General features: G+C 36.4%; 1 protein-coding gene across 3 annotated transcripts in view; it reads right to left on the bottom strand.

Annotated features, from left to right (window-relative positions):
* DNAH12 (dynein axonemal heavy chain 12) overlaps nt 1-18,237 on the bottom strand; it is a 61,798-nt gene that overhangs the window by 9,622 nt on the left and 33,939 nt on the right. For all 3 annotated transcript variants that reach the window (XR_001877628.1, XM_017832363.1, XM_017832361.1), the window contains 21 exons: nt 17,307-17,606; nt 16,521-16,699; nt 14,709-14,901; nt 14,457-14,618; nt 12,921-13,115; nt 11,991-12,124; nt 11,573-11,735; nt 11,056-11,136; nt 10,638-10,814; nt 9,768-9,899; nt 9,253-9,342; nt 8,120-8,260; nt 7,744-7,985; nt 7,254-7,401; nt 6,270-6,415; nt 4,818-5,032; nt 3,693-3,885; nt 2,728-2,920; nt 1,587-1,759; nt 986-1,126; nt 346-504 (listed from right to left, as the gene is read on the bottom strand). Coding sequence is in view for 2 of the 3 variants with exons in the window: in XM_017832363.1 (XP_017687852.1) it covers nt 346-504; nt 986-1,126; nt 1,587-1,759; nt 2,728-2,920; nt 3,693-3,885; nt 4,818-5,032; nt 6,270-6,415; nt 7,254-7,401; nt 7,744-7,985; nt 8,120-8,260; nt 9,253-9,342; nt 9,768-9,899; nt 10,638-10,814; nt 11,056-11,136; nt 11,573-11,735; nt 11,991-12,124; nt 12,921-13,115; nt 14,457-14,618; nt 14,709-14,901; nt 16,521-16,699; nt 17,307-17,606 (3,557 nt within the window). In the remaining variant the exon portion in view is untranslated. The remainder of the gene's footprint in view (nt 1-345; nt 505-985; nt 1,127-1,586; nt 1,760-2,727; nt 2,921-3,692; nt 3,886-4,817; nt 5,033-6,269; nt 6,416-7,253; nt 7,402-7,743; nt 7,986-8,119; nt 8,261-9,252; nt 9,343-9,767; nt 9,900-10,637; nt 10,815-11,055; nt 11,137-11,572; nt 11,736-11,990; nt 12,125-12,920; nt 13,116-14,456; nt 14,619-14,708; nt 14,902-16,520; nt 16,700-17,306; nt 17,607-18,237) is intronic.

The following is an 18,237-nucleotide window of genomic DNA, read 5'->3' as shown; positions in this document are numbered from 1 at the left end:
TACCAGAAAAACTTCTTCCCCAGAACTACACTGGAATTCTGCCCTGGCATTCACTGATCCCTTAAAACAGTTTCTCTACCACAGAGGCATTCTAAAGGAAAAGTTTCTTTAGGCAATGCCTCAAACAGTTTAGAAAAATAGTTTAATGAAATAATATTATAATTAATGATCCGACTGACTGAAATAAGTGAAGAAAACATAATGGTGAAAAAAGGGGCTGGTTTTACCCTGTTGGCATTCTGGCACTGATTTGGAAAAAATGTATAGCAAACATTTCTTTCAGCATGTTACATACGTGTTGCTCAAAACCAATTAAGGCCAATTCACATCAATATTTTACTATACCTCAGTCTTTTCATAGCTGGCATTTCACTTGCACGACATAATTCATCCCAGCTCTTGTCTGACAGCCAAGATGGAGCTGGATTTGGATACTCATTCTTGAGACCCACACCCCCAGTTAGTAAGAACATAAACTCTTGACGTTCTATTTCGTTATTAGCCCTGTATTAAAAAAAATAGAGAAAAATATATTCAGTAATAGAGATACAATTTTAAATAATATAAACTGGTGTTTAAAATTAATTGCACTTCACTGCCACTTAGGAATGCTTCTATTCCATCACTGCCAAGCCACCACTAACCCATGTCCCCAGGTGCCACATCTACATGGCTTTTAAATTCCTCCAGGGATGGTGATTCCACCACTGCCCTGGGCAGCCCATTCTAGGGCTTGACAACCCTTTCGGTGAAGCATTTTTCCAAATATCTGCTTATTTGTTTTTTAAGAGTGCAATTATTCCTGATTTTTAAAGGCTTTATAGAAAATAATGGGTTCTGGGAATAGAGTAGCTTTACAAATTGGCCAGGAAGAATGGTCCATGTACAGACAATACACATTGTAATTAATAGTTAATGTAATTAACCATTTCCATGATACATCATTAGTTTCTGTTACTAAGAGACTATCCCAAAGTGATCTTACATGAGCAGATTGCAGCAGAGCAGAAATGAGAAGAGCAGCTTGTCAGTCTCAAACAGGGAGCGACACACTTGGCAGTACAGATTGTATGTGAAGTGGTCATTCAGGTACTGAAGTCGCTTCTTCAGTATTTTGGATTTATTACTAAAAGGAAAAGAAGGGAGAAACTGAGACTTCAAATTGAAAAAGGGGCAATGAGTTAAGAAATCTCAATCTGTTTAGGGCTGTGCAGGATATATTTTAGATCCACATGCTCCACAAGGGATTTGGATGCCAGTTTCCCCAAAATTTCAACTACAGTTCATGTCTGATAGCACTTTTAAAAGTCCCAAGCAACATAATGAGCTGAAATCAATTTGCCACAGTTAAGTGGTGGCACTCAGTGTTCATAATGTAGACTAGTTCAGACCCAGAGTACATCCTTAAAAATAAATACATCTTCTTAAAAATACAGCACATGCTTACCATCCATGATTCACTTAAACAGTAACTAAAAACAGCAATTACTTCATTAACAAATCATATTTTGCCTCAAAAGCCTGTGTTTATGGAGGTAAATGGTTTCCAAATGGAGAGATAAGAAGAGAATGAAGACTCTCTTTACCTGTCATGAATGGAGTGGATGAAGAGGTTGACAAACCAGCTCAGGGAGTACTGGTACATGGGGTCGATGTTGGCCAGGTCTGCGATGGTGAAGAACAGCACGGCCGAGTGCTGTGCCACGGGCCGATAGGCCTCCCGCGACTCGGCGATCTTCTGCTCGGTTTTCTCTGCAACCTAAATGTCAACAGTAGGGGACAGAGAACAGCCTTCAGTATTGTTTGTTCAGGGATATTACTACCTAATAACATTACTAAAAGAGTTCTATGCAGCGCTTTGTAACACCAGAGTAAGGCAACTTCCATGTTGCAGAAGGCGCCGTCAATAGGTGATGCCTGTGCTGGGTTGGCCCCACCACTGCCTGATCCATTTACCTGTGCTACAGGGGGCAGTAATGACAACAAAGGAGGCATAACAGTTGCCATGCATCAAAAGTATCAATCTACCTGTAATATTCAAAAATATGACTGATTGTATTTAAACTCAGTATTTAAATACATTTAACAGGTATTTAAATTGTACTTATTCTACTAGAAATCGGCTTTATACAAAAATACTTTGAATATAAAAAAGTATTTCAAAATTTGGCTATCAGACAAATTCTGAGATTACATTTGATAGTCATTGACAAATATCAGTAAAACAAATATCAGCCTACAGAAAACACTAATATTTGATTTGTGTAAAATCTATAGTAATTAAAAATGTAAAGAAAAAAATCTGTTTTCTCTCATCAATATTATTTAGCTCTCACTGACTTCAGCTGGTATTTTATGTATTAAGAATAACAAAAGAATCTTGCATAGCCATATTAGTCTAATTACTGATTACTAATGTCTTCTTTAATACTTTTTTCTTTTAAAAACTAGTTCCTTCCTTTATCTTAATATGTTACCTTAACTTCAGAATTTAATATTTTTCACTCAGTTCTTACAGGCACAGATGCTTTAAAACATTTCAAATTAATGACTGAAGAAACTACAGTGAAGATTCCAGAATAGATCCAATTTTATTGCTCTTCACATTTCACAAGTACAGAATTGCTCCTTGTGCTGTGCATCTAACTCAGAATCCTTCTGCCAGCTGCAAATGTAATATTTAATTTCTAAGCATAGTTAAGGGAAGCACACATACACTCTCCTTACCTGCTGTTTTTTTGTGATCTCATTAGACATTACTTTAGCAGAATCCAAGACCTGGATGGCAGTTTCATCTTCCAGAATATCCCCTTCAGATGAATGTAAAGTTTCTAAAATTTTCTTCTCAATTTCTTTTAGACTCTTTTTATTGGCTGCAGACTGAACAATGAGAGCATTTCTTTCCTCTTCTAAATCTGGCCTAATGAAGAAAAACACAAACCACAAAATCAGTCAATGCTCATCTTCCACTGCCTGCAGAAGAAGCCCATGAAAATGACTCCCTCTTCCTGCAATAAGTAATTGTGGATATTCTCTTCAGTTTAAATAAAACTTTGCTCTTCAACATCTATTTATGATTGTGAATAAAGATTTACTTCCATTCAGTCTTTGGAAACAATGGTCTAATCTTTAATGTCCCAGCATTTTGCAAACAACAATCCCTCCTACTTTTCCTTTATCATATCTCTGCTGCCTGAAAAAACACCATGGAATATCCAGAACCAGTTTACACATTTTTTAGCAAACAAGAGTTTAGCCCAATTGCACAGACATGTCTGTACAACACCATACTACTCTGTATCGCTGTGAGGGTTCCAATATGACCCATAAACACTTTCAGAGGTACTCTGCATTTATTTCAAACAAATTCAAAATGAAATATTCATAACTCTGCATCCTTGTGTGGCAGCTTTGCAAAAACAACAATAATGATTTGAAATAATGTTTGCATAGTTTTCTAATATTCAAGGAGTATTTCAGGAGACAATTGCCATGAAAAACCAATGATTTCCCATCTGCTATATTTACCTACCCCACAGTAAACATGACAATCTGGGCTTTTTTAAAGCTATTACTGAGCAACATTTACACCATGTAACATTCCTTTTGCTATGCAATAAATTAATCTCTCATATCCTTGGAATTATGACATAAAAAAATGTAATGGTCATTTGCCATACAGAGAGACTTACCTCTCCTCTGCCACGACAATACCCAGCAACTGGTCTTCAAGTCCCTCTGGTGTTATCATAAAATTCAGTAATAAAACTTTCGTAGCAAGTTCAGGCATATAATGTGGATTTCTTAGTTTTGTGGTAATAAAAAACTTGAAATCACTGGAATATTCAATAATAGATTCACCAAGCCTGATACATTCCATGCCTCCTAAAATTAAGAGGAGAAATGCTAAAAAAAAAGCTTTACTCCAATTATTTACAGGAAACCCCTCCAACTTTTTTCATTAAATAAAAGCAAACTTCTTGTCAGTGACAAATTTTCTGAAAGGTAAAAATTAATAAACAAATCTGATAATTTGAAAAATTCTCAGCAAATTCAATGGGGCCACATTTTACTCTTAGCAGGTGAAACCAAGTCAATCCAATGACTACTGTACTTTCAATTTGCATATACAAAATAAAACCAGGATGGTAACAGAGAATTGTGGAATTATTGTCATATATTATATTCTTACAGACTACTCTTTCCTTGAGTTACCTGCCTGAAAAAAGGAGAGGAAACTACCAAAAAAAAAAGGAGAAAAAAATAAGTGTTTGAGCTTTACTTTCCTTTTTTTTTTTAATTATGAACATGAAAACCAGTAAAGATAAACTATATAAGAAGGAAGGAAAACATATTTGTCTTTATCTGCATTTTTCTGTCATTTTACAGGAGGAAAATAAAAGTTGAAAACCAAATTCATAGCTACTTAGCAAGTGTCAGAGAGAAGAAAACTGTGCCTTAAGCAAAAGGCCTTGACAGCTTTTCTTGATTTGTACAGCATTTAGCAAATATTACTATAAACCTAAAGCACACAAAAATGAACAAGCAAAACAATTTCATTGACAATGTCCCATTTGCAGAATTTACTTAGTCTCCTATAGTGACAAGGTGGAGGTTTTCACATAAAACCACTATTGTGGTAGAGGGGAATGACAACTAATAAAAAATAAAACTTGAGGCTGCTGTGAAATTCCCCTTCTCTTGCCACAGGCAGTGCTAAATCAGAGAGCACCATGGAAACCATCAGACAGTACCAGAGACTACGAGCTGGACAGGAATGTAATACACTTCAGGGTTCCAAATTAATGTTGCTCTACCTTGTTTAAAGGTCTGTTTGAGCAGCAGAGGCTCAAGAGATGGATCTAGTTCCTCTCCAACGTTTTCCATCAGCAGTGGAGTCCCAAACTGGATGCAGTTCTCCACTGTTCTCATATAATCCGTGTCGCTGATCTTGATAACATTCAGACGGTTTTCCTTCTCAAAATTCTTGACCCATTTATTTGCTTGCCCTTGAGGATCAATCATTAATGGCCTAGAACACACGAGAAAGTTACTCAGTGCTCGCAGGAGTTTTTCAAAATTTTCAGCTTTTTCACACGTTTCTGTGTCAGGCTGTCGAGGAAGAAGTGACACAATTTTGATTATGTTGTTTTAAGAGATCAGTGTAAAATGGATGTGCAGGTCTTTTATCGTCATTTGAAAAGTAATAGCAGAAATAGTTTCAAAAGTTGCAAAAAATACTTATAACATTTTTTATAAAATACACATATAATACACATAATGCAGATTTCTTGTAAAATCTTGTTCTGCCTCTCCTCTGGAATTCTCAATATTTAGAATCTATTAATTTTTACAGATTTTGAGTTTCTTCCCATATGATTTTTCAATTAAAAAAAAAAAAGAACAATTATTTGGAATTTAATCTGAGATGTTGGTATTTCAGCCAGTGTAAGACTGGAAATGTAAGCAGGGTGGGAAAAGGTGATAATATTTTAATTTTGTAGAATTTGTAAATTTTCTAAATTTGTTCAACAGATTTGTCCCTCTTTGCATGTGCTACTTTTGTCTATATGTATGTATTTTAATTAGTCAGGCATAAAAGATATCAAACACTTCCTCTAACTGCACCTTCAGAGAACTAAGCAATATTCTAAATATGGAATTACACATTGTCAATCTGAAAGTAATCTGAATCTGTCATGAAGACTAATTCTTAAGCGAACATGGATCACAAGAACATTACTAGAAAATTCTATATTCTTATATTTTCACTGAGTGCAGATTATTTGCAGGCAGATAACACAAGTTTTCATATAACGCAATACATATAATCTTTGAAATAATATTTCAATAGGAATTAAAAAAAAAAAGGTGTTAAAGGTCCTAAAAGAATTCTTTCTACATAGATGTGAGTTTCCCACCAAAAAAATGCCTATAAAAGATAAAATTCTTATCTGATAACCTTGTAACTGTAAGAACCTGACATGACTGTGGGATCTGGACCCTTCAGGTTATGTACATAACCTGAATCCTATCATTAAACACGTAAAGAATGAGAAATTTGGTGAGAGGAAAGCTTTCAACTACATACACAAATCTCTCAAGTGTTATCCCTCTTACATTTCACAGGAGAGGGATATAAAGATTTCACTCCTGTTTTCAATTGCATTGCTCAGTGGAAGCTAGATTGTCTCCAGATATTTAGTTTTCTTTTTCTAAAAAAGGGGAAACTTGTTTGGATTTGAAAATTAAACCTTTTTGTCACCTACCAACGTCTTGAATTTTCAACAATGACCCCATTGTCTACAGAAAATGCATCAGTTGGCAAACCAGCAATATTCCAGGCTCTGATTTTTATTGGGTCACCAAGATTCTGACTCAAAGAGAAATCCTCAGAACAAGGGATATTTTTCTCCTGTAAAAGAGAAAAAAAAGAGAAAACCCTATTTCTCTTTATTCTGTGTTTCTTTACATCTTTTATTACATGCCACTTCAATCCAAGGTGACAATGTGCATTTCCTTTTATGAGTCCAAAGTAAGTCATGTATAAGCAAAAATCCTGGGAAAAATAAAACCATGGTTTCAATAACTAACTACATTTTCCCACTGAATATTTACTCTCTCTTGATTTGTCCAATTTTTGGTACATTTTACATGTGGGTGTTTTGTTATGCAAAGTTTTGACAATGTATTACCTTAAGAAACTCATACAGAGCTGGAAATCATCTCATGAATGCATCTTTCATTAAATCACTACAGCAATCCTGTGCTGATTTGTTACTGTTTAAAGTCACAATAAGTGACTCCAAATCACTTGATTTATGAATTATGGCATTTGTATAACTAGTTTGGAACTGTCCCTTTGTAAACAGAATAATCAGCCATTTAATTAACACACAAATAAGTGATGGTGTAAGTTACAGAAATTCTTTTACATTACACATAACTGCATTTTAAATGTAATTCTTTCATTTAAAAGCAAAATACAGAAAACACTGAGATTTTACTTAAGCAAGAATCAAGCCTTACAAAGTCCATGATGTGCTCTGACTTCTGACATGCTACTGTAAGTGTAAATGCACTGATTTAATTAAATTCAAATCCAAACAATATTGGATCAGCAGAGTTGATCCCATTGGTCTTAATGAGGTTTACTAGGCTAACGTTAAATAAATGGCAAGGCATTTTTGAAGCTTTTTGCAGCAGTCTGCAATAAAGTAAGTACTTATTTAAATCTAAGATAACCTTCTAACCTGGCACAGTTTGCTCCAGTCTTTGGTACATTCTTGTCGAAACGCAGCAGTAAAAGCTCCCAGATATGCTATTACTCCAGCTGATACCAGAACATCACCTGTCAGATTATCATATTCCTCTTGAAGATCTTTTGCAGCTTTATCCCATCTATGACAAGCAGAATATAAAGAAAAAAATGGTGCTGAAACCTCCACATTAATGACATTGATGTTAAAACAACTGTTTGTTGTTATTCTTCAACTTCAGGTAGAGAACATAAAAACCTCATTTATGTATTTTATTCTCTTGTTGAGGAATTCTTCTACAATTCTCCTGATGTTGTTGCCCATATTTTTACATTACAAACAATTAGGAATATTTCAAGATCCCAAGCATTCTTAAGCACTACAGTCCTCAGACAGATATACAGCATTAAAGGCTCAGAGAATGGAAATTCAAATTCTGTTCCTACAGTGGTTGTTAAATCTGGCATTTGAACTTTAACCTGACCTTGTTTTCTCTCCACCAAGGCCTCCAATCAACTTCTCCGCTCGTTCCAGTTTTTTGGCACACAGATCAACCTGGAATTCTAAACGAGCCTTTTCTTCAGTCTTCTCAGTGAAGGTTTGTTCCAAAGCAGCCAAACGACCTTCAACTTCTGCAAGTTCTGCCCTCTTCTGATTCAGGAGTGTCATTGTCTCTGCCAAGGACTCCTCAGCCACTCTCAAACGCTCCTTCTTGGGTTCAATCTCCTACTCAGTTACAACAGAGACACAAATGCTTGGAGCTTGTTTTTGTAACTTAATATCAAATACAATGCCTAGGGTGAACATACCGAGCAAAAGGAGGCTTCCATAGCACGGAGGGACTGAGATCAAAAACACACCTTTGACACCCTGTGATACACTTCCATTCCCTTAATCCATTTGCATAAACCCTCCGCTGCAGAGGAAGCTTTGGCCACCACTTGTGGATCAAACTCTGGATTAGTCAAGTATTCAGACCGAATCTTCTGCATGACGGCTTCCTGGGTGAGGAAAGCATCAGAGCTCAGCAAAGTCTCGGGGCTGACACTTGGAAATCAAAATGACTGATGGTCATTTCTCTACACAGTGAAATAGGAAAGAATCTTTCAGTATTAACTGTTGGAGAAGCCACTGCTAATTCGTTTCTTTTGGTCTTCCTGTTGCTATTTGTGTTTTTTTCCTGTTTTCATCCTAATCCTGTCCTTAGCCTTTATAATTGTGGTTTTACTACATCTTCCATATGGCAGCTCCCTAAGTGCTAAGAGCATTACAGTCACATAGAAGCCTTATTTTATGCTCTCCCTCATATAAAATACATTAATTTCATTATTTGCTATCTTTTTCTCAAGACACAATTGTTTGCAGGTTCAGAAGAAACAGAAGGAGACAGCTTTCCATGCCACTTCCAGTAGACTTCTGGAATGCTTTGTAAAAAGATCTTGTAGTCCATAAAGTTTACATGAGCTTAAGAGGATTAGAGAAATCACACAAGAGAGATCCACTGAAAGCTACTAAACACACAGAAACTACATCTAGCTTTGGAAGTCCTTCATTTAAAGTGCCAGAGGCTGGAAGAATATTTTGAGAAATTATCATATATACTGTTCCCACTCACAGAGTCATAGAATATGGGAAGGGACCCACAAGGATCATTAATTCCATCTCTTGGCTCTGCACAGGACAACGTGAACAATCCCACCGTGTGCCTGAGAACGTTGTCCCAGTGTCTCATGAACTCTGGCAGCCTTGGTGCTGTGCCCACTACCCTGGGGAGCCTTCTGACATGTCACATACAAGGCTCACCCTGAGGAAGTTTGGCTCACTTGCCATGACCACACCCACCCTACAGAGATACCCTATCATGTTGTAAGGATCCCTGGTGACAACAGAAGCTGACTGGATTGGACAAATGAGGTCTCTAATATAGAAGTTTCTAATTTTTTTTCCCTGCAAGAAGGTGTTCACACAGTAAAAATCACTGAAAAAGCCTTACTGGAAGAGGGCTCTCGGAACAGTTTTTCAGCTCCCTTAAGAAATTGATGTTGCCAAGCATTTTCTGGCTCACAGTCCAGTAATCCAAAATCTACAGAACACAGTAGGAAATACCTTTTCAGGCTTTAAAACATACACACAAACAAAAAATTACAAACCTCTTTTATTTCAAACTCGTGCATATCTAATACTGATGACCTTGTATCTGCTTGAGATAAATAATAAAGCAGAAAGTCCCCCAGCTCAAACATTTCCTTCAAATCAAAGCCAAGAAGTAAACAGGGTCTCTAGAAAGTTATGTGTTATCTATTATCAGTACATGAGTTAAGCAAATTAAATGTGTTCTCTTGGCACATTACAAAATTTGGAAAACAGGGAATTCTGAAAGTTTTCAGTAGAATGATGGACAGAGGCCATAAGTAGTTGTCTACTTTAATGGACCTTGGGGGATCCTGTCTGTTGTACAAGTGTTGAGAAGAACATGAATTACATTTTTATTTCCAACTGCCATTTTACCTTGCCTCCAGCCCCTGAAGGATTTGGAATTTTCTCAGGTTTTTTTCCCATTATGACACAGACAGCAGCCATGACAAGTTTGACACCAGATGGAGGATTTTTCATTGTTTTGACAACTGCTATATCAGAAGGCTAAAATAAAAAATACATGTAGAAAATTATAACAAATATTATGTCTTTCTCGCCACTCAATAAATGAACTGAGAGAAACAAAGAGGAATTATAACACCATTACCAATGAATGTAACTGGTAATAGAGGACTTTTAGAAAGGATGAGACAGTGTTAGCATAAAATTAACAATATCCATCAATGTATACTATGCATCAATGCATCCTATCCTACGATTAAATAAAGTTAGGTTTTAAAAATTCCGTGTCAGAATATTTTTTATACATTTCTGTGCCATCTAAGACATCTTGTATTCTTCTAAACTTCTACTAAAATATCTCCTACTTTACTAAATTCCTGCAGGACTTTCTCAACAATACAGCTTTCTGATCTTATGTAAGTCATGACAAGGACAAAACCTTTAAACCAAAGATCCAGAGAATCCTTAGTCACAAATAAATGCTGTGACACTGGTGGTCAACACTACCTCAGCTGAAAGAGGAAATAGATACCACTGTTGCTCATCTCAGGTTTTGGTTACTTTTCCCAAAAGTGGGCTTTTCTTCAAATAAACAGTTTTTTAAATGCTCAAAAGTCTGAGTACATAACAGGAAATGGGTTGAACGACTGTACAAGGCCTTTCCTTTGCCAAAATTGAGGAAATGCAACACTTTAATTATTTTCATTTTAGTGCAATCATTCCCAAATAAATGGAAGAGTTAAATAACACTTTCAAATGCTGAAGTTTAGGTCAGCTTGCCTTCAAAGTGTCAAGAGCACCAATTGCAGCCTCCAGGACAGGTATTGCCTGTGCCAGGTCACTCTCACATTCATTTTTCAATGCCTGAGCTTCTTCAGCTTTTTCTGTAGCAATTTCTTCATCTACTTTCACAACTTTTCTTTTTTCTTCTACTTCTGCAGATTCTACTTCTATTATCTGAGGAAAAAAACCCCATATGAGTAGGCTTTATGTTGTATCTTAGAGTAAGAATGTAATTTTCTTTTGGTTCTAAGGATATAAGCATAAATAATGGCAAGTTTCACAATACTGCAAACTCTTTTAAACAAGAACTGAGCTTAAAAGCCTCAACTTTTACTTCCTGAAAGTCACATATCAGTGACATCAGTACAGACATACTTAGATTAAAAGCCACAAAGTTCTATTTGTATAACTCTACCTTCATCATTTTTGCATTTTCCACTTTAGCCTCTTCCAGTTTGGGCTGCAGCTGAACTAGTTCTTGTCTCATCTCAGCAACCTATGCATATGCAAAAGAATCAGGTAGGATTCAGAAAAGTCAAGTACCATTTCCAGGAATTTCTGTAAGACCTAGATCTTACCTAATGACTAATTTATTGACAGAAGGATGTAACAGGTTCGAATCAAAACATTTCTGAGACTTATTTTTACCTCATACTTTTGACATCTGATTCTAAGAACTATGTTCACTAACAGTCACCTGTTAACCATCTAGGAAAGAGAAGCTCTGTTCATTTACTGCTTAGCAATATATGCTTAGAGATGTATGGCTTCTAGCACAAGGAAAGAAAAGGCAAAATACATTTCTTAGAGTTTTACTGCTGAAGATTGAGTTAAACAAAATCTGAAGTTACACTTTTGACTGACTCCCCCAGGAAAAGACCTGCATTTGACAAACATTTTCTATTTTCAGTTCCATATTTGTCCTACCTCACCTGTAACTCAGCAAAAGCTAGTTTTTCTAGTCCGTTCACATATTTTTTCTTGGCTTTCATTACACTGTCTCGTTTCTCAGTAAGAAGTCTCTGAAATGCAGCAATAAGCTCAAGATAAGAAGTAGGAGTAACATAATTGTGGCGTCCCAGACTTCGCAAGAACCTATTAAAAAAAATAAAAAGCTAAGAGTAACTTTAAGTTTTGATTTACTTTTTTAGTTTGATTTACTTTTTTAGCATTGTTGGCAAAGTTATGTAACTGTTGAATAATAATAATAAACAATTTCAACAATTTTATATGATGTCTTTATGCAGGCAGATAGTCATGTTAACTTTTAATATAGAAATGAGTGGTAATTAAACTCGATCATCCACTATTTTATTGATTAATGGTTGTTTTCAAAAGAAGTAGACTGACCTTTCAGAGAGTGCCAAAACTGAAGTATGAAAGTATTTACAGATGGGCACAACTCCCTGACGCTCAGTGTCTGTGAGCTCGAGTGTTTCTAAGAACTTACTGGCCACACGCTCAAGGGCATCTTCAGGCCATGGCTGAGGGAGAAGTAAGGAGAAAAGAATTTTTAGAATTCAACTGTTGGCAGTCTTCATACTTAAAAATCAATTTTTACCATTCAAAACACCAGAATGAGACACACTAGTCCCAGCTGTGTCTGAAGAATAATGAACTGATACAAGAGTTAGCTCAGGCAAAAAGGTCACCACCCATGCAATATTTTCTGGCATCTCCAGGCTGATGTTCTAGTTCAAAGCTACACAATGTCATTCTATCCAATCATTTCTGTATCTGTTGTCATCCTTTGGCAGAAAAATCAATTGACATCAGCACTAAGCAAAGCTCTAGAGCTGACTGTGCTTTAGTGACAGCAATGCTGCTCGCAGTAAGGATCTCTAACTACAGGAACTCTCCAAGTTTTATTCTGCTATAATAGATCTACATATAAGCAGTAGGATTTGTATTTGTTACTCATTCCTACAATGAATGATCTGCTTAACAGGCAGCAGCAATTAAGATCATTTTACAGTCACATTGAACTGGGTTCAACAACCCTTTAAAACATACACATTATGTAGTAAAATGACAAATTACCATCATGAAACTAAGAAATTTGTAGTAGTAAAATCTAAGTTTATTTAGTTGCAGAAATGTTGAGATCACACATCAAAGAGCTCCCAAAAAATTACAGGAAATGCCTGCAATTTTAAAATTCTGAAAAACAAGGAGCACTTCTACAAAGAAGACAAAAGAAAGTCTAATGGGCATAAAAATATAGAGTGTTAGAAAGTGGAAGTAGCTTTTTGAGGAAACAATACAAATAGTTTCCCATACCTGGAACCAGTCAATGGTACAGCAATTGATGAGTGACGGGAACTGCCTCAGCCGGTTGCGGAAGGCGTCTCCGATGGGGCTGAATGCCACCACAATGTGGAGGTTTTCTTTGCAGAAGTTCACAAAATATGCAAACAAGGCCAAGGGACTGAAGTCTTCACCTTTACTGTCAGTCTGAACTACTGCACGAACACCCTTAGGGATAATGCAGAGCATAAAAAAATGTTCTATCATTTCTCATTAAGGCCATCTGAAGTCCTATAGCAATCCTGTTAGTGACAGCATCACCATGAAATGAAATATTTTATTATAAATGAAACAGGCAAAATAAAATAGAAAACCAGAAAAAGTAGTAAATACTCCCTGAGAATAGATTTATCTGTGACCCTGACAACTCACTCTAGAAATGCTCATATCTGCTGCCTCGGAGCAACTGAGAATAGGTCAGAACAAAACCAAAAAATCCATCCCAAGATGAGTTTCAGATGGACAAGACAGGCTAAGATGAGACTGAGGTTTAAGACACATTCTGAAAAATCAAAATGCATAATTAGCTCCCTGACGAAATAAAACCCCAAAGCTTTCAATGACAAATAATAACTTTTTTAGCTTTAATATTATATTAAAATAATCTGTAATTACCTAACTGAAGAGGAAGATTTAAATTTCAAACATCAAAACATACTCCATTAATTCATTTACCACAAACAGTAATCTCTCAAAACAAGAAGAAACCTGAATATTTGAAATTAAAATCTACTTCATAGAAGTATTATCCTCAATTAATTAACAATCCTTGAAGCACTGACTATAAAGCCCTAAAACTCAAATTACTCTTCCACAGAGGCATGTATACTTTACATAAGATTAAAATAAATGACAAAAATTAGTTTAATAACAATAGAGTTAAAGTGTAATTATTTTGATGGGGCAGATTTAAATGAGTAAAAACCAGCTTTGCTACTGCTGGCATGTTATGGGTAGCTACCAAGTTCTAGATACATCCATTGAATATGTGAATAAAAACTATTTAAAAAAAAAATTGCCTGAGTACATTGCATCTTTACTTCTGAGCCTAACTTCATGAAGCACCTTTGCCCAACTTCTCTCTGAGTAGAAGTGTCAAGACTATGAAATTCTAAGAGAGCCCTGCTGCCCTAATCAGCAAAGAGTCCACTGACAAAGGCAGGCCATGTTTTCTTATAAAAATGTCTTTGCCCTTAACTGTCTAATGAAAACATTATGTACATTTTTCTCCTGCACAATACACTACAAAAATAAGTATGGCCACAGGGTATTAGTGAACAATCCAAGTTCTCTAAAAGCACAACTTAATGGGTTTGTGAATGGAATGTCGGGGCAGACTAAAGTTATTGGTTGGCATAAACTACTCCATAAGATTACTAATAACTGCTTGATTTATCCAAGGTCTCAAAAAGAAGTCAGAATTAAGTGCAAATATCCCAAAGCCATGCTTCACCCTAAACTGACAAAATAGCTGAAAAGGGAGGTGAAATAAAGAGTTTCTAAAGATACCTCTGTAATTTCTTGTTTTTCATCTGCTGCAAAAAGATTGGGTACCTCCCCAGTGTTGAGGACACTGTCAACATCTTCTAAAAAGCTTTCTTCTTTAATTTGTGCATCTGTGATTAGAAATACAGTTTTCAAGCCTTTTACACCTGCACTCTTCAGAAGTCTCTGAAAAACACAACAGTTAAAACATTGTACATTCCAAAACATCCTTCCCCAAAATTGAGGCAAAAATGTAGACAGGTTATTAATACTCACTTTCAGATCTTCTCTCCACTCATTTGTACCATAGGTCTTAGAAATCTCTGGTTGAAAAACCCACATTCTTGCCATGAATGCTGCCAGACGAGTCAAGGACTGCCGGCCACTCCCTCCCATTCCAACCAACAAGGCATTGCCCCCCGGCTGCTTCAGGACACGGCTTATCCGAGACAGGTGTTCCAACATGTACCTACATTTGAAATGTGCCTGTTACCAGAATGGCACAAACACACTGACATTTATGCACCTACAAAGCTGTGAAACAAATAAAGAAGTAGCATCTCCAAAAGAAATTTCTTAATGTGGGGTGGGGGGAAGCAGAGAGGAAAAAGAAGAAAGAGAGTGGGTAAGCACCACAAAATAAAATAAAACTAACGATTTTTCTATTATACAAATATCAGTCCTTAGCTAAATTACTACAAATTACTGAATGGAATAGGCAGTGGTAAGAACAGGAACACTATAAGGATAAATGCAACAAAGGAAACAAAAATCAGTAATTCTCTACTTCAAAATCATAGCAGTATTGCCAGTTTTAACTGTCTTGAAGTATAACAGTTTAAAGATCTTTTTAAAGTAACCACTGGGGGAAAATGGTTTACATCAACAAACATCTCCCCTCCCTCTCCCTCTGACAGTGTTTTATAACTTATATGTGAATATAAGTTATATGTGTTATATGTTATATGTTTATAACTTATATGTGAACAACAACTTCAGAAAGCGGGACCTGCACATACTGAGAGTCCTTGTGGAAATACAAGCACAGATTACCAGGGAATGTGCAGGAAGGTCTACAGGACATCACCTGCTGAAGCACAGGGCATGGGGGAATTAAAGCAAGCTGAGCAGAAGTTAAAAATGGTTTCAAAAACACTTGCAAGCATTTCAAGAAAGATAAATTCTTGTTTATTTTTACTGGTTAGAAAAATAAAGAATCAAATCCAGATGTTATTCATGAGATTGAACTCTAAGGCTACAGTCAAACGTTCTCCTGGCTGCTATTCAGTGAGGTCACTGGGACATTGCTTCTACACTCAGGAACTGGGCTCCGATCAGAGGCTGCCAGCTCTTCGAACTCCCAGCCTAGCTGGATATACAGGTACTCACAAATCCAGCTTGACAAAATGACCAAGACTAAAATAAGCTGCTATTAGAAGAGTTTAAATTAATCCTAATCACATTCATTAAGTATCTCTGCATGTCAAGTCACGCTGGCAAACAGGAAGAGGCAGCAATCTCCAGCAATGGGGAGGAGAAAGGATTTGTGACCTCCCGATCTGTCTTGGTTGTAGCTCTGCCTGATCACAAGTTAAGGTGACAACAGGGGCCTGCAGAGTCTAGAATTCCCCAGGATTAGCTGCAGCACCAGCTGGGTACATGCCAAACGTGGGGCAGGGCTGTGCTGCAGAACAACAGAGCAGACAGCCAGCCATGACTGTGCCACATCCCGTTCCTAGAATCCTTGTCTCTGGGAAATGAAAGGCCAGTGGCTGCAGGCAAAGCTGACATCCATCTTCACTGGTAACAAAGGCCCAGCAGAAGTACAGCACCCACCTGATTCGGTGCACAATGTTTCTGTAACAACTAAAGAAAATATTCAAATCCCCTCCTTAGGAGAAAATTATCTCATTATTTATTTTCAGGTAGAAAAATCAGTTTACTTTCATCCAAAAAGGTGTAACACCATAAACAGTTTTATGGATGCATTAAGGGGAGGAGACGTACCAAAAACCACAGTCCACAAAATTGAATATACTGAATAATCAACTACTCCTTAAAGCTCTTAATAATACAGATCACACACACCTGAAAACAACAAGGTTCATTCTTGTTTTCTGGGTTTGATTATATTCATCCAGACACTGCTCCACAACTTCACCGAACTCCTCAATGCTTGGAACCTCAATATAGAGTCTTTCATCTCCCTCAAGTTCTGGAACCATGTAGTCACCAAAACACAAACTTCTCATGTTTTCTTCTGTTACCTATGGTAAATATGCAGCAAATTATGAAGTGAAGTTAAATATTTAATTCCTCACTGGAATTTTAGAAAACAAAGGAGAGTTCAGACAAATACTCCAGACACAAGAAAAAGCACTCCAGACTATTTTGACTCATTGAAAACACCCACCTCAAAATTCTTAATTTGTTCTTGGGAAACAATTGGCTCAAATAGCCACTAACAATCTCATAATCATGAGTTTCAGAGTACATTAAATTTATACAGATGTATATTATGAAATGGGCAACTGAGACCACAAAGTCATTTCTTCTATACACCAATGAAATAACAGGGAAAGAAAAAAAATGAAGAAGAGAAAAAAGGAAGACAAGGCATAAAATATAACATGATTATATGACATAATCACAGAATGCTGTTTGCCACACAGTAACTCAGTCACAAGCTAAATTTAAAGAGAGAATGTCTCCTTCTGCTGTAAATCAGGTCTCTGGAAGTCCATTTAAGAGTACCAAGAGAATCAAACTTCCAAGCACATTCGATCCAAAATTTCACCTGTGATTGAGGAACTTTCTAGTCTTAAATTTGTAAGAAAAGGAATCATTTTGCCACAGGTTAAATGTGATACTCACAGGTGCCTTTCCTTGCTTCAGGTGTGCAAAAACTGAATCAAATGTTTCTTTGAAGTGTTCTTTCACAATATTTGTCACTAGATTGAACAACCAGGCTCTATCATCATCTTCCACCAGACGGTCATAGAAGACACGGAACACCTCATGGACAAACAGCCGAATCATGACACGTTTGTTTTCCACGGAATTTTTCTTAATGAGCAAACAGCCATGGATAACACGGGAAAAGTCACGCAGGTTGAATGTATAATGAGATTTGGCCGGTGTGGGCAAAAGATTTTTGATGGCTTTCTTGTACACCTTCAGATAATAACAACAAAGAACAACAAAATCAACAAAACAGTAACAGCCACTATGTTATTATAATAGTTCTTAAATGTCTTCTAAAATTTTATAGATATACATTTCATACTTAAATCTGAATGAAATCTGATGATCTCCAAGTCCTCTCGGAATAAATCAGATGTACCTCATGCAGTTCTGGAACCTCCCTGTACTGCCAACCTACATTTTCAAATGGGAAAACCAATTGTAGCGAGTACAAAGAAATCAGTCCTAGGACCAGGAATACCACTCAGATTTCTTGACTTCCTTTGACTGTGTGATGTCCTCCTTCAAATGAAGTATTAAATGACATGTAATGGTAACTTCCTAGATTTTCACTTGTTCAAATCTATTGTTTGCATATCTACAAATTACTCAAAATGAAATAGAGTCAGTAAAAAAGTTGAAGGAATAGGTAGATGAAGAAAAGTGTCCTACATTATGCCCTAATTTGGAACACGTCAGCTGTTGTCAGCTCATGTTGTTATGACAGAAATAGTGTAATTTCTCACTACATTGAACATAAATAACATGCTGAGGTGAATACTGAGAGAGGGAACATTTAATCTGTCTGTATGTACTCAAAGATGAAGACAATTATCAAACA

Source organism: Lepidothrix coronata, unplaced genomic scaffold (genome assembly GCF_001604755.1).
Source record: "Lepidothrix coronata isolate B3197 unplaced genomic scaffold, Lepidothrix_coronata-1.0 Scaffold202, whole genome shotgun sequence".
Taxonomy (NCBI): domain Eukaryota; kingdom Metazoa; phylum Chordata; class Aves; order Passeriformes; family Pipridae; genus Lepidothrix; species Lepidothrix coronata.
Note: the sequence above shows the minus strand (reverse complement) of the source record. Positions and strands in the feature narration are given on the sequence as shown.